Raw genomic sequence first — 16819 nt, 5'->3', positions numbered from 1 at the left:
CCTTAGCCAACTGAGCAATGGCGCCCCCTAACACAGACATTTTCACACAAACACACACCCAACTATGTTTTGCTGCACACATACTGTACCTGCTGCTGTTGGCAGACTCCCCATCCGTATCCTAAAACAGAAACACACATGCCACACTTCCTGAATCATTTGTCATAACGTGCACAGTGAGGCATTCTTTTCAAAGTTTGACTTGCTGTGATTTTGTGTTAAAGAGTCCTACCTGACTGTACAGGTTCTCTGGTGCAAACAGTTGCGAACGCAGTATAAGCACTTCCTCCTTACGTAGCTCTAGCTCCTCATTGGCTGCGCTGAGCTGCTCCAGCACTACCTGATAGGCCGGCGACCCGGGGGAAGCCGCGTCCGACTCGGACGATTTACTGAGAGCCTCTCGGAGCTCAGTCAACTCCCGCTTCAGCTTCCTGTTGGCAGAATCCAGCTCCTGACGCTGGAAACACACAGAAACCAGAAGCTCAAAGACCTAGCCAGGCCATGCCCTCCTAGTGACGCAACACCAAACCAAGGGAGGCGGGTCAACCATGCCGTTTGGGAACTGTTAATTGTTATGCTCTTGGTCAGACCAAGTCTCAAAGAGATTTGAAAGTCGATGATAATCAGGCTATCAAAGACCAGCTTATGAGCAGGATCTGTTAACTTAAGGAAGAAAAATCCTCACTCACAAACTGCGTCTCATTATTTATTTATATTACCACCATGTCCAAAAAGCAAACGCGTTTCGACTATCAAGCCTTCATCAGTGCGTGGTACGACGCACTGATGAAGGCTTGATAGTCGAAACGCGTTTGCTTTTTGGACATGGTGGTAATATAAATAAATAATGAGACGCAGTTTGTGAGTGCGGATTTTTCTTCTTTAAGTTGATCCATTTTAGCGCGCACCCAAAGACTTTTGTTTTTCCAAGAAGTTGAGCGCGTCCTTTGCCTAAACAGGATCTGTTAACCACTGCGCAAACCTAGGGCTTGTTCAACTACTGCAGCAGTGTTTCCTGATTGCCACAACATCCTTCGGCAACAAGCTTTAGGGAATGTTTGCCCCCCTTTTAAGTTTGGTGTGTTCGACGACTTATCCGACCGCTGATGATTTTCCTCTGCCAAAATGGCACAACCAATCTCACTCTCAGCTGCCATAGACTGTGCACAAGTTCAACAGTGTTCAGTGCACGTAGCACAGTCCTGAGGAGCTGCTGAATTAATTGATTGAATACAGCCCTTGAGCAGCCTAGCCATCATCATCATGTCATAATCATTATCTTTAAGGCTTCGTCATCATCATTATCTTTAACACTTCATCATCGTCATGTCATCATCATCATCATCATCATAATCATCATTACCTTAAGACTTCATCATCATCATCATCATCATCATAATCATTACCTTTAAGGCGTCATCATCATCATCATCATTGCCTTTAAGGCGTCATCATCATCATCATCATCATCATCATCATCATCATCATTACCTTTAAGGCTTCCTGGTCAAGCTCTGCCAGCAGAGTCCTCTTCAACTCCTCTTCATCCTACACACACACACACACACACACACACACACACACACACACACACACACACGTATAAGGCGTAGAAGCGACTTTGAGTATCATGAAAAGCACTATATAAGACTTATGTATTATTTATTATTATTATTATTATTATTATTATCATTATCATTATTAATGTGTATGTGTATGCGTGTGTGTGTATGCACATGCACATGCATTTGCGAATGTGTGTGTGTGTGTGTGTGTCTGGCTGTGTATGTGTTTACCTTGGCCTTGCTACTGAGGAGCAGCTCCTCCTTGCTGTCCAGCTCATTCTGCAGCGTGTGTTTGTCTTTCTCCAGATCTGCCACCTTCCTCTGCAGTGACATCAGCAAAGACATGTCCCCACCAGTAGTAGAGCTCACCTAGCACATGCACACACGCACGCACACGCGCGCACACACACACACACACACACACACACACACACACACACACACACACACGCACACGCGCACGCGCACGCACACGCGCACGCGCACACGCACACGCACACACACACACACGCAAAGAGAGACGCATTCACAGTATCTATTTGACTGAAATACTGTAGCCCATACACAGTACTAAAGCAGCAGTGACGTATCTGTTGAGCTGATGTAAAAACAAATTAAAGCAGCGATGACGGGCCCTCGCACGAATAGAGCAAAGAACTACTTCATCCCCAAGGCAATTAACGAATTGAACAAGATGTGGGAGATACATTCTTGACATTATGGACATTCATATTGTGTTAACGGATGCATTTGACCAGTGGTCTGTATTTATTACGTATTTATTTACATAGTTTGTCTAGCTATTTATTGTGTGTATTTGTTGTACTGTATGTGTTTTTATTGTAGGCCTATATGTTTTTATGCCATTCTGCTGTGCTGTAAGTCAAATTGCCTTTTTAAGGACATTAAAGCTTTCAAGTCAAGTCAAGTCACCTACACTATATTTCAAGGGACACTGTGCAGGAAAAAAAAAGGTACTGCACTTATGCTGCTAATTGAAACTGCGCTGCCTATTGCCAAACTTGATCTTTACATGAAAGTTTACTAAGTAATAAACCAATATTTTCTAGTATGGTCCAAGTACAGTCATTTTTGCAGCTAAAAACGGCTATTTTTGGAAATTCAAAATGGCAGACCATGGAGAAGATCCCCCTTTTCATGTATGAGAAGTGCAATTTTTCCAGTCATAATTGAATACTTAGAATTTGATGCTGGTGGTAAGACTAGGACGAGTCTAAACCAGGCTTTAGCGTTCCTTGGTTCCCACTGCCCAGCCCCTTTGACTTTTGACCTTACCTCTTGGACTCCATATCCTCCACTGCTGCTGCCCACCTCAGACACATCAGTCAGGCTGCAGACAGACCCCTTCCTCTGATCAGACCCTTTGGTCAAACCCTGCTGCAAAATTACACAAAAGGACATTTTCAACCGTTGACCTAGCTTCTGGACATGCAGTACCTTAACACTTTGCCAAACTTGTGTCTCTTATCGAAATTGTGATGCATGGTTAGGTTCATGTTTGTATGAATAGTGCTATACAAATAGTTATTATTATTATTACTGACAATAAACAAAGCAAAATAACCAAAAAAACATTAGACAATACAGAGAAACATAGACACATATGATAGATATGCGCATATGCAGACAATGCACAAAAAGATGTTAAAGATGTCCTCTCATCGTTATTCCATTAATATGGCTGTGTTCCCCATTGTTATTGAATGCGTTATGAATTGATCCTGTACGTTCGTTCTGGTTGCTTTGTTTCAAGCAGTTTTTGCAAGCTAGCAAGGTGGCTTGTGGACAAACGAGAGGGTGTTCCAGGTTTCTCGTGGATATCCTTTCGTGATTCGCTCGTGGCTCTGCATTGTTTAGGTCGATTAGGAAACACAGCCAGGCGAGGTGACGCACCACTATGAAGCCTTGCATGTGAGTTTAACTTGGGGTGAAGTAAAAGGAGCGAGTAAAACTGTTTTTTTTAATCGATAGTTGGCCTTTATTTATTTCTCCTTCATTTTACTAGGGTAATCACATTGAGGGAGTTGCCTCTTTTTCAAAAGGTGCACTTGGAAAAAAGGTACGGCAACTATGCTGCTCATTGAAACTGGGTTGCCCATTGCCCAATTTGATCTTTTCATGGAAGTTTACAAAGTAATAAACTAATATTTTCGAGTATGGCCCAAGTACAGTCATTTTTGCAGCTAAAAATGTCTATTTCTGGATATTCAAAATGGCGGACCATGGAGAAGATCCCCCTTTTTTAGACTGCTGCAGCAGTCTAAAAAACTTGAGTCCGATTTCCTCTCCCTTATTAATACCCTTAGCAGCACTGGAAAAAAATACGCTATCTCAGGCCCCATCCCCTCTGTTTGTTTCTCTGCCTTCCAGTTCTCCCGAATCCGCCAACTGCACGTCTGGCTGATGAGACACTGCCGCCAAGAAGCCATTCCCTACGTTGACAACTTCTCCGCTTTCTGGAACCGCCGAAACCTCTTCGCACGAGATGGAAGGCACTTAAACAGATCTGGCGCTCGTCTCCTCGCGACCAACCTAGAGCTGACCCTCGAAGCCCATCGGTCCTTGGATTGACTAACAGGTGTTTCAAATCCAAAGCACTACACCAATTTAGACACTGCGTGCCCAATAGAGAGTTCCCCACTAGCTATCCACGCTGTCACTACCCGTAGGAAAGCTCGCAGATATAGACCCTCTGGTTGTGTACACAACAACCTAATTACGATTGCACCTGAACGCATAAACAATAGCTCTACTACTTTGAATGTTAATGCTGCATTACTTAACGTGCAGTCCTTGACCAACAAAAGCTTCGTAGTAAACCAGCTGGTCTCGGACAAAAACATAAGCTTTATGTTCCTTACCGAAACATGGCTTAAAGACGACGGGGCTGCTACTTTTATTGAGGCTTGCCCTTCCGATTACAAATTCCTTCACGCCCCGAGACCAAAGAAACGAGGCGGAGGCGTAGCCATACTTTTCTCCAACAAATTTAATTGTACTAAGATGAATCTGGGCTCTTTCTCTTCATTTGAATACTTGGCAATGAGGGTCCAAGCAAACCTCAAACTGATCATTATTGTTCTGTACCGTCCACCGAAATTCTCTTCGTCATTTCTACCTGATTTCTCCGCCTTCATGTCGGACGTACTTACTAACTATGACAAAGCAATAATTGCTGGCGACTTTAATATCCACGTAAATAAATCAGATGACGCAATAGCCAAGTCTTTCTTAGACACATTAAATGGATTCGGTCTCGTCCAGAATGTTACAGAACAGCCTACCCATCGAAAAGGCAACACACTTGACCTTGTTATTTCACATGCACTTGATATCAACAATATATCGGTCACGGACGTCGGCCTCTCCGACCACCACTGTGTGTTTTTTGATTTTGACATTTCAACACAAATTAGCACACCCAACAATGTCATTCACAGACGACGCATTAATGCCTCTGCTGAGCTTAAGATTTCAGACCTCATCAAATCAGGTGACCTACTAAATGGTCACTGCACACCTGATGAAATGGTTGATAGCTTCAACAACAACTTAAGAGGAATTCTAGATAACATAGCTCCAATTAGAACGACGACAAGAACCAGAGCTAGGTATTCACCTTGGATGAATGACTCACTTAGAGCCTTAAAAAGAAAATGCAGAGTAACCGAGCGTCTTTCGAGGAAAACTAAATTAGAAGTCCACAGACAATCCCTTAGGGATGAGATCTCCTCCTACAATAATGCGGTACGCTCAGAGAGAAAAGCATATTTTTCCAAAATCATAACAGACAACCAGCATAATGCGAAAGTTCTTTTTTCCACTATTGACCACCTGCTTAATCCAACACATAGCAATAACAACCTAAATGCAGCATCACATGCCAAGTGCGAGGAATTTGCTAGATTTTTTAATAAAAAGATTGCCGACATTAGAGAAGGCATCCAAGGTGGAAACGCAGCAACCTCTGTCGCCCACTCAGGCGATACACCGAGGGGAGGGTTAAACCCCCCTAGGAGACCTGAGAGCTTCCAAAAGTTTTGTCCAATTACAGAGGACGACCTCTGTAAAATAGTCAGGGAAAGTAAGCAGTCTACCTGCAGCCTTGACGCGATCCCCACATATCTGCTAAAAAACGTACTTGGTTGCTTAGCAGCACCTTTACTGCAAATTGTTAACACCTCTATGCTTACAGGCATTTTTCCAAGCTCATTCAAAACAGCCATGGTAAAGCCACTCCTAAAAAAGACAAATTTAGATCAGAATTCTTTAAACAACTACAGACCTATATCAAACCTCCCCTTTATAAGCAAGGTACTAGAAAAAGTTGTATTTAAACAGCTTAATCAACATCTGGCTGGGAATGATATCTTGGAAAAATTCCAATCAGGCTTTAGAGCCAACCATAGCACCGAAACAGCACTAAACAAAATAATAAGTGATCTTAGGCTCAACACTGCCGCAAACAAAGTTTCAGCACTTATCCTCCTCGACCTCAGTGCCGCCTTTGACACGATAGACCACAACATACTAATTGACCGCCTTGAATCTTGGGTAGGCTTGTCCGGTCACGTCTTAGAGTGGTTCAAAACATATATTACAGGAAGACAGTTTTTTGTCACCATCGGAGAATACGTCTCCAACAAGTATGATGCGCCTTTTGGAGTTGCTCAGGGTAGTTGCTTGGGCCCTCTCCTCTTCTCTCTCTATATGTTGCCCCTGGGCTCCATCATCAGAGAGCACAATGTTGATTTTCATAGCTATGCCGATGACACTCAACTATATATCTCTGTCGAGCCTAGCCAAACCACTGCCATTCATGCCTTGACTAAATGCATGTCTGCCATTACAGATTGGATGAACAGTAACTTCCTAAAATTAAATGAAGATAAAACTGAAGTGTTGCTCATTGGGCCTAAGAAAAAACGTGCAAAACTCCACTCAAGCCTAGGTGACCTAAGCATACACATTAAAGATAAGGTTACTAGCCTAGGTGTGGTCATAGACTCGGATTTGAGCTTTGAGCCTCACATCAACAAGATAACAAAATCTGCTTTTTTCCATCTTAGAAATGTCAACAAAGTGCGCGGTTTGGCCCCCCGACAAGACGCTGAGAAACTTATTCATGCCTTTGTCACCAGTAGGATAGACTACTGCAATGCTCTTTTCTCCGGTCTCCCAAAAAAATTAATTGACAAATTGCAACTCATTCAAAATTCTGCGGCAAGAATCCTAACAAGAACCAGAATGAGAGAGCACATCTCTCCTGTCTTGGCAGACCTGCACTGGTTACCTGTCTCATACAGAATCGACTTTAAGATTCTGCTCACAGTATTTAAAGCATTAAATGGACTTGCCCCTAGCTATATCTCAGACATGCTCTCTTTTTATGCCCCTGCTCGAGCTCTCAGGTCCACTGATGCCAAGCTGCTAAGGACCCCCACCCCCCCGCAGAAGAAGATCGGCGACGCCGCGTTTGCCTGCTATGCGCCCAAGAGATGGAACGCCCCCCCCCTCGAGATCCGATCAGCCACCTCCGTCGACTCCTTTAAGAAGCAGCTGAAGACCCACCTCTTCATCCTTGCCAACTCCTAGCTGCCAAGGCGTCATAGTGTCCCAGCCGCCGCAGCGCCCTTACTACTCGCAATCCAGCCCTGGCAGGGGGCTCCCCTAGGTGGCCGCTGGTCTCTGCCTGAGGTTTCTTCCTGACTACAGGGGGTCTTTTTTCTCAGACCTCACTGAGCTTTTTTTTCCCCCTCACAAACTATGAATCAAGCGAAAGGGAGTTTTTCCTCACCCCTGATGCCACCAGGGGCTGCACCTGAGCGCCCAATCTCTGTGTGACTATCTATGACTTATGATAGGCCCAGCCACTATGGACCTTACACATCTAAGAATCCTGGTCCTAACCTACGTTGACCTTATGACTCTACATTCTCTGTCTATCTCTTCTTCCTCTGCCTTCCTGCTTTTTCTGCCTCTCCTCTATACCTCTCCTTTTAAATCTATCTCTAACAATGTTTTTTCCCATTTGTTAAGCACTTTGAGTTACATGCCTTGTATGACACAGTGCTATACAAATACAATTAATATTATTATTATTATTATTAATATGTATGAAAAGTGCAATTTGCTCAGTCATAATGAATACTTACAATTTGATGGTGGTGGCAAGTATTCATGAAAAAGGTAACATTAATGAATGGGTAGCATGAATTCTGGAAATAAACGACTAAAAAATGTACACAGTGCACTTTTAAGGCCAAATGTCATTGCCCCCTCTCACCCCTCCCGCTTCCCCAACGAGACACATTGAGGCAACCTAATGTTCAGCTGAGAATCAGCATGAACCATGATATAATCACCCCTTGTTAGTATGTGTACAGTATGTGTCAGTAGTACCGTGCATGTACATAGGTCTGTACAAATGGATGCATTTCCGTACCCGTGTGTGTGTGTGTGTGTGTGTGTGTGTGTGTGTGTGTGTGTGTGTGTGTCGTGATGATGAGAGCCCACCTGTTTCTTCAGGTCACCGTGGCGTTCCTCCAGTTCGTGGTGTTCTGACAGTAGGTTCTGGTAGCGGCTCCTCTCCTCATTCAGCTCCACCTGGAGCCGCTTAGCGCTCTCTTCATGAGCCTCCTGCTGCTCCTCTGGACACACACGATTAAGTCAAGTGTAAAAAAAATGGATTCCTTCCCCCAACATAGTCAAGTCAAGTCAAGAATTGAAATTACGTTTCTTACTTTCCCATGCAGACAGGCATAGACTCTAGACCAGTGGTCGGCAAATAGGGGCCTGCGGGCCAATTTTGGCCCGCCATCTATTCTGCCTGGCCCACGAGATGACATTAATTTGATGTATTAAAATATATATATATTATTTTTTTGTACTTTTTTTAAAAAAAGGGAATACATACAGCAATTCCATACATTCACACATTTCGAAACATTTATTGAGGTATAGATGATAGTCCTAAAGTGGCAAAATCAATAACAGGTGGAACATCCCTGCACTTATTCATGACGCACAGGTCGGAACGGTATTGGCACGCCAGTGCGCGTAATCTTGTGGAAAGAAAGTGTCCTGTCTCCCTCCTCCAGTGGGCAAGGTAAAAAATAGTCTAGGTTTCGTTAAATTAACAACATAACAATGTCTGCTCAAATGTGAAATGGCCCAATTAAAATAAATCATAAAGAAAGAAGTGAAAGCCCAAATAGGCTAACCCACACCGCGGCGAGACACTTTCGATTCTGTTAATTCCACGAAGCGTCAGAAAGTCAAAAGGCCGTTCGTTGCACTGTCCTCTCTGACAGCTCAAATTTTGCGTGGCAGCTCTTGACTTGCGCTTTGTAATGAATCTGCTGTTTGTAAATTCAAGACGCTTTTCTATACATGTGGAAACACAGCGCGGGAACAACAGAAATACCAGAGCTGGACAGAACTTTCCAGTATCACGCATAATTTGTGAAAGGACTGTCATGTTGGGGACAAGTACAAGGGATAGAGAATCAATAACCAGAACTATTTTGAGTAGCCCAACTGCTGAACACCTATTTCTAACTACTAAAACGTGAGGATATTAGGACACAGAAGACGTCGCCAAATCAGCTGGGAACCGTAACCGGTTGGTAATTTCTCTCTTTTCAAATAGCCCACTGCAAAGGGTGTTACCATCACAGGCTGTGTTACTGTCTTGTTCTTAATGAATCTCCCCCCAACAACAAAAACACGAGGTCTGATCATTGCGTTATGACAGAGTTGCGTTTGAGGGAAAAGACGCACACTAGTAGTCTATTTGATAACTAGCGGTCCCGCGGGTCAACGGTGCGAAACTGAAAGTTGAGAGCGGCATTTGTTTCACTGAGGCTATCACTCCATCCATTGACTTATCAACCAGCTCCTCCAAAACAGCCATCACTTCCTTAAAAACCTTTACGTCCGTAAATGGTATGTTGTGACGGGTAAGAACCCATGCTCCTTTAAGGGACACACTCGTAACCCTCTGATGCTCGGTGACAATTATTTTGTTGCTGTGTGCATATCCAGCCTCCCAGGCACGGTCTTTGCATTGAGGCGTTGCTAGGCAACCGCCTTAGGCCCCATCCAGCTCAGACCAGCTGTAGGGGCCCCCTCTGACCCCCTCTGCAAATTTCACATAGGCCTATAGCTGGTAATTGGGGCCCTTGGACAGTTATTCACAGATAAATGGTGATTTTAATGACTAATACATTTTGTATGTTTAAATTGGAAACAAGAACAATACAATACATTACAAAAAAAAATACAGATTCCGTGCACCCCCTCTCTTTCGCGTTAAAATGGAATATTCCATCCATGCGCGCCAGGCGAGTCCCTGAACATTCAACGATGTCTTAAATAAGGAGGATAACTGTCAAGCGCCACACTCAACAAACTCTTCATGGTCAGTAACATCAAGCGGAGCACAAAAAATAGGAAGGCACGAGACGTTTGCAGATAGCGTTTGCTATGTTCAGTGTTGTTAGACTACGCACAGCGTCACCACTCAAAAGAAACAAAGCAACCATAGATAAAAACCTGAACACCGGCAATCCTGATTTTTTTAATAACACTGTGAGAAGTGCAGGCAAGAAAGCAACTCATGCCTTGAGCATGGAGTATGTTAGGGTTAGGCCTACTGCGATAGGCTACTTTGATTAGACTTCACAGGCACGCGAGCGCAGGGAGAGTGAAGGCTATGTTTCTGTTATCTTGTGCACGCGTATTCAAAGGGTTTGTTCGGGGCAACCACTTGACAGGGAGCACGCTTTTTGGTTTATACAGTAAATGTCTGCTTGATTAGTTTTTGGAACTTAGGCTGTCTGTAACGTCCACGAAGACAAACAATAATATCCAATTGAAAACGCAAACGCCTACAAACTGCTGTTCTGTCAGAAAAGAGTGTGCACCTGTCGCCTACTCTGTCTACTTCCCACAGCGACATTTAAAAGTCTCCCATGAAATCCAACATCCAACATATGAGAAGTGCAGGCAAGATGGCAACTCGCGCATTGAGCGCGGAATTGGCTACTTCGATTAGATTTCACAGGCACGCGAGCGAGGGGAGCGTGAAGGCTGTGTTTCTGTTTAACCTGACTGCACGCGCGTCTCTTCTCAATGGCTTGGGTCAGGGCGACCGCTTGACAGAGAGCGCACTTTTCGGTTTATTCAGTAAATATCTCCTTGATTAGTTTTGGAAAGTTGGAATATCTAACATCCACGAAGACAATATCCACCTGAAAACGCCAAATGCCTGCAAACTGCTGTTCTGTCAGAAAACAGTGTCCACCTGTCGCTTATCTTACGCTACTGTCTACTCCCCACAGAAGCATTGAAAAGTCTCCCATGGTCACTTCAAATAGGTGACAGTAAGCATGCACATTTGAAATAACACTTCAGTGAGGGGGGAAAAATCACTCTGCTTTCATATTAAAGTGAAAATGGGATTACAGAAAATTTCACATTTTAGTTTGTTAAATTTTTGCATGAAAAGTTGCAAATATTCATTGAAATCTGTCCAGGAAGGTTTGTAGCCCAAGATTGCCAGTTTTTTTGTTTGTAATTTTTTTTTAATGGAAAATCGTGATTTTAAAAAATCGAAATAGAGATTTTCTGTTAAAAAAAAATGTGATGTGAAATGGGCCGACGGACCCCCTAGCTAAATTCGCCTTAGGCCCCCAAATTGCTAAGTCCACCACCGAGTATTTTGTTGCTGTGTGCATATCCAGCCTCCCGTGCTTTGATTTTATTCGTTCGCACCTCTGTCCCAGGAGGATACGCGTTTTTGAACTGGCCATTTTTGTCTCATGGTGTCTTCTGATGTTATATTCTTTGCAAACGGCAACAGCCTCGTTGCAAATGAGACACGCAGGCTTGGCATTCATAAATGCAGGCAGGGTAAATGCATAGGCTACCTCTGCTTCCATTCTTCTATTCAGGTCCTGCATTCTGAATCGTTTTTTTCTTTTCAAGGCTTTCAACAACGACATTTTGCATCGATAAATAATTAATCATTTAAATGGCAGAATCCCGCCTCCCCCCCAAAAAAGAGCTATGGCCCGCGGTGCCAAAAAAGCGTCCAAACTTAATTGCAGACCCCTGCTCTAGACTCTAGGTGTGGACATAGACAATTAGACATAGACGGTATAGATACATTACACCTAGAGTACAATACAATACCCATACAGACATATAAAGTGCAAGACTGGGCAACAGTAGACATACATATTAATAAAAGAGGTAGTGATGTGCATTCCGGTTATGTCCTATTGTGACGATTCTGATATAGTGATAGTAGCATTTGTATAGCACTGTATCATACAAGGCATGCCATTCAAAGTGCTTAACAAATGGGGGAAAAAAACATCATTGTTAGAGATGGATTTAAAAGGAGAGGTAGAGAGGAGAGGCAGAAATAGCAGGAAGGCAGAGGAAGAAGAGATAGATAGATAGAGATTGTAGAGTCATAAGGTCAATGTAGGTTAGGACCAGGATTCTTAGAGGCGTAAGGTCCACAGTGAGTATTTATGCAGACATACTGCATATACTGTGCTACATTACATACCCATCCCCTGCTGCTGCTCTAGGATGAGGTTATTCATCTTCTCCTTTTCACTCTTCAGGAGAACATTCAGCTCGTTTAGCTCAGCAACGCGCTGTCAAGACATGGAAACATTTCAACAGCATGTTTAAAAAGGTACACTGTGGAGGAAATGGTCAAAAAAGGTACTGCAACTATGTTGCTTATTGAAACTAGGTTGCCAACTGCCAAATTTGATCTTTTCATGAAAGTTTACTAAGTAATAAACTAATAGTTTTTAGTATGGCACAAGTACAGTAATTGTTGCAGCTAAAAATTTCTATTTCTTGACATTCAAAATGGCGGACCATAGAGAAGATCCCCCTTTTCAAGTATGAAAAGTGCAATTTTACCAGTCATAATGTATACTTCGAATTTCTTGGTGGTGTTGAGTATTCATGAAAAAGGTAACATTAGTGAATGGGTAGCATGGATTCTGGAAATAAACAACTAAAAATCTTACACAGTGGTGACAATTCTATTGAAGTTTTTAAGAATCATTAGGTCTTTTTTAAAAGGTTTTTTTTGGGGGGGCTTTTAAGCCGTTATTTTTCAAAATAAGACACTCGAGGAGAGACAGGAAGCAAGTTGGGAGAGAGAGACGGGGAAGGATCGGCAAAAGACCCGGGCCAGAATCAAACCCGGGTCGTCGGAGTAGCAGCCCGAGCAAAGGCTAGGCCAGATTCATGGGTTAATGTATAAACAAGTCTGGGCCAACAGCACCACCCAATGGTAACACAATGGTAATTTCCACAGACCCACCTGCTCCCAAGTCTCCCGCTCCTCTTGAGCCTTCTGCTGCTGCTCCTGTTGCTGCTGGTTAAGCCGCTCCACTTCCTGCTTGCTAGACAACAGCTCCGCCTCCATACATACCAAACGTTCCGACTGGCTCCTGCCCACCTCCTCCACCCCTTTAAGCCGTTCCAACTGTCCAATCAGACGCTCCTGTTCGGCGGCATGGCTAGTTTCCAGCGCAGTCAACTTCTCCATCAGCAAACGATTTTCTTTGTGCTGACGAAACATGGGGAGAGCAATGGGAAACAGAACAATGACAGTCAGTTACCCATGTTGCCAACATTGGCCTCATCCATGATGCAACTAGATGTCAGCGGTTTCATGGAACATTAACACAGAATAAAGATGCAGAAGATTGCTTATTTTCAGACAGTTGGACAGTTGCAGTGACTGATTAGTCGCAAAAGGGCTATTGTGGGTTTTGACTCAAGTTGAAGTTACAATAACATCATCAAATGGGGCACCTAAGTCTCCACCCCTTCCGGGCGGCTCATGGGGCTGGGAACGCAAAAACTTTTGACTGGGCTGTAATGGACTGATCAAAGCTATTTTCCGATCCACCTCGCATTTCCCCGTCGATCACATATGCTGTGCCTCAGAATTAATAACAACCAATGGTCTGCTTGTTGACTTCACTTGGCAAGCGATTTTTGAGTTGTGTGCGTGCAAAAATATGTAATTGTGGGCGCGCTGTGGCGCAGCGTGCTAAGCCCCTCACATTTGGGCTTGCATGCCCACGGGGACCCCGGTTCGAGTCCGGCCGGGGTCATTACCCGATCCCACCCCGTCTCTCTGTCCCACTCACTTTCTGTCACCATGTCAGACTGTCCTATCAAATAAAGGCATAAAAGCCCCTAATAATATATATATATATTTTTTAAATGATTTGGACTACACAACAGACGTTGTCCGACGTGCAGCCACTTAAGCCGCGGTGCAGCGGTAGGGTTGGCTGTGCCTCGGTTCACATGAAATATGCGAGGCGCACGTGTAGTCTCTAACAGTTTTGCGCAAAATCTAATGATTGGTCTTACGACGCAAATCCAAACCTTTCAAATTCACTGCCATCATATGTGAAATCCGGCGCACATGCCAAACGGGATGAGGATTTAGCTTGACTCGCTCCATTAACTCCCATTCAAAATTTTGAGCGCTCCAGCCCCACGGATCGGAAGTAGAAGGGCGTGACTTAGGTGCCCCATTGCGGAGGGTGTGATGAAGCCACAGCCAGGATTGCCAGATGAGGCTGATGATTTCTAGCCCAAAAAATGCTAAAAACCCGCCTGGAAGCACTAAATCCCGTCCTATTCTATTGATTTCTATGGCCAAGAATTGGGCATTTTCAACCCCCAGACGGCCATCCTAAGCAGCAAAATTGGGCGGGAAACCGATCAATCTGGCAACACTGGCCACGTCTGCTTGTCCTCAGCTACCTGCTCGTCAAGCCTGCGCTGCAGCTGCATGATCTTGTTCTCCATGCCCACGTTGAGCTTCTTGAAGTGCTCCACAGAGCGCGCCTCCACGCGTAGCTGCTTGAGCTCCCGCCGCGCCAGCATCCTCCGCACGCAGCATTGCAGCAGCACCACCGCAGCACGCACGCGCCGGTACCACACGCGGGCACGCCAGCCTTTGACCCAGCGCTGCAGCAGACGCACCTTACGCTCGTTACACGCCTGAGGACACAGATACACCGACACAAACACAAGCACATACATTCTTCAGCAATACCTCATGTTCATATTCACGTAAGTGAGAGAGTGAGCGAGAGAAAGAGGGAGTGAGAGTGAGTGAGAGAAAGAGGGAGTAAGTGAGTGAGTGAGTGTGAGAGAGAGAGAGAGAGAGAGAATGAGAGACAGTGAGTGAGTGTGAGTGTTTGTGTGTTCCTACTCGTTGGTACTCCTGTCTGGCAGCGTATGCCCTGTAAAGGCGTTGGAGCAGTAGAGCGCCCTCTCTCTGTCGCTGGTAGTTCCTGCGGGCTATCCACATGCGCAGGTGCGTTTGGATGATCAGCGCTGCCCGAGACTTACGCATGGACGAGGCCAGACTGTAGGGACAGCAGGGGACATTAGACATGGCCAACACACACAGTACACGCACGCACGCACGCACGCACGAACGAACGAGCGCACGAATGTACGTGCACGCGCGTGCGCGCACACATACACACACACCTTAACTAACCGTGCCTAAAGAGTGACAAGTCAAGAGCCCAAACAACATAAATAATGCATGGAATAGAGAACTTATCCACAAAAGGAACATTCTCAACACATACAGTGCCCTCCATAATTATTGGCACCCCTGGTTGAGATGTGTTTTTTAGCTTCCAATTATTATTATTTTTTTCTAAATAATATGGGACCTTAATGGAAAAAAAGAGAAAAATCCAACCTTCAATACAAGTGCATTTATTCAGTGGGGAAAAAATCCCACATAAAGAAATAATTATTTGACATCAAATAATGTGTGTCACAATTATTAGCACCCCTGGTGTTAATATTTTGTACAACCCCCTTTTGCCAACAAAACAGCACCTAATCTTCTCCTATAATGTTTCACAAGATGGGAAAAGACAGAAAGAGGGATCTTCAGCCATTCCTCTTTGCAGAATCTTTCTAAATCATCCAGAGACCTGGGTCCACTCCTCTGTACTCTCCTCTTCAGCTCACCCCACAGGTTCTCAATGGGGTTGAGGTCTGGGGACTGAGATGGCCATGGGAGGAGCTTGATTTTGTGTCTGGTGAACCATTTCTGTGTAGATTTGGCCATATGTTTAGGGTCATTGTCTTGCTGAAAGACCCAGTGACGACCCATCTTCAGCTTTCGGGCAGAGGGCAACAGATTTTGATTTAAAATGTCCTGGTATTTCAAAGCATTCATGATGCCATGCACTCTAACAAGGTTCCCAGGGCCTTTGGAAGCGAAACAGCCCCACAGCATCACTGACCCACCCCCATACTTCACAGTGGGTATGAGGTGCTTTTCAGCATGCGCATCTTTCGTGGCACGCCAGACCCACTTAGAGTGTTCGTTGCCAAAAAGCTCAATCTTGGTCTCATCTGACCAAAGCACACGGTCCCAGTTGAGGCCCCAATACCGCTTGGCGAACTCCAGACATTTGCGTTTATGATTGTGAGTGAGGAAAGGTTTTCTCCGTGCATACCTTCCAAACAGCTTGTTGGTGTGTAGACAGCGCCTGATGGTTGATTTGGAGACTTTGTGACCCCAGGATGCTACCATTTGTTGTAATTCTGTAACAGTGAGCTTTGGAGATCTTTTGATTTCTCTTACCATCCTCCTCACTGTGCGTGGTGGCAAAAGAAACTTGGGTCCTCGTCTAGGCTTGTTTACCACTGTTCCAGTGTTTTGAACTTCTTAATTATTCATCTCACAGTGGATATGGGCAGCTGCAGTTGAGTGGCAATCTTCTTGTAGCCTCTGCCTGACCTGTGAAGGTCGACGCACATCTGCCTCACTTGTATGCTGTGTTCCTTTGTCTTTCCCATGTTTAAGAGTGGATAAGAGAAATGGCCTCGGTGTCACGTCATATTTATACCCCAGGGAAACAGGAAGTGATGAATTACTAATTAAATGTTCCTACATACTCTGGTAAACTTTGTAAACTACTGTAGAAATGACAGAAATGCTTCAATTATATTTATTTCCTGGGAATTGTTAAGGGTGCCAATAATTGTGGAACAGGTGATTTAATGAAAAACAATTATTTTTCAGTCAGGGATTTTTTTTATTTTCTTACAATTCATTTGAGTTGAAGGCTACATTTTCCTACAATTTTCAGTGTGACAGTATTCTTCTGCAATAAACACTGAATTTATTTTAA

The 16819-nt window shown here is 44.3% G+C and overlaps 1 protein-coding gene across 1 annotated transcript in view; it reads right to left on the bottom strand.

Annotated features, from left to right (window-relative positions):
* Window positions 1-16819, bottom strand: part of LOC134448044 (unconventional myosin-Va-like) — a 44400-nt gene that overhangs the window by 3671 nt on the left and 23910 nt on the right. Inside the window, exons 17-26 of the mRNA XM_063197803.1 lie at window positions 14866-15022; window positions 14412-14651; window positions 12946-13194; window positions 12169-12259; window positions 8103-8236; window positions 2862-2963; window positions 1797-1934; window positions 1492-1548; window positions 233-457; window positions 90-121 (exon numbers count right to left, since the gene is read on the bottom strand). Coding sequence (XP_063053873.1) covers window positions 90-121; window positions 233-457; window positions 1492-1548; window positions 1797-1934; window positions 2862-2963; window positions 8103-8236; window positions 12169-12259; window positions 12946-13194; window positions 14412-14651; window positions 14866-15022 — 1425 coding nt within the window. The remainder of the gene's footprint in view (window positions 1-89; window positions 122-232; window positions 458-1491; window positions 1549-1796; window positions 1935-2861; window positions 2964-8102; window positions 8237-12168; window positions 12260-12945; window positions 13195-14411; window positions 14652-14865; window positions 15023-16819) is intronic.

This window comes from Engraulis encrasicolus, chromosome 4 (genome assembly GCF_034702125.1).
Source record: "Engraulis encrasicolus isolate BLACKSEA-1 chromosome 4, IST_EnEncr_1.0, whole genome shotgun sequence".
NCBI classification, from domain to species: Eukaryota; Metazoa; Chordata; class Actinopteri; order Clupeiformes; family Engraulidae; genus Engraulis; species Engraulis encrasicolus.
The sequence above is the reverse complement of the archived record's forward strand: the minus strand, read 5'-3'. Positions and strand labels throughout refer to the sequence as shown.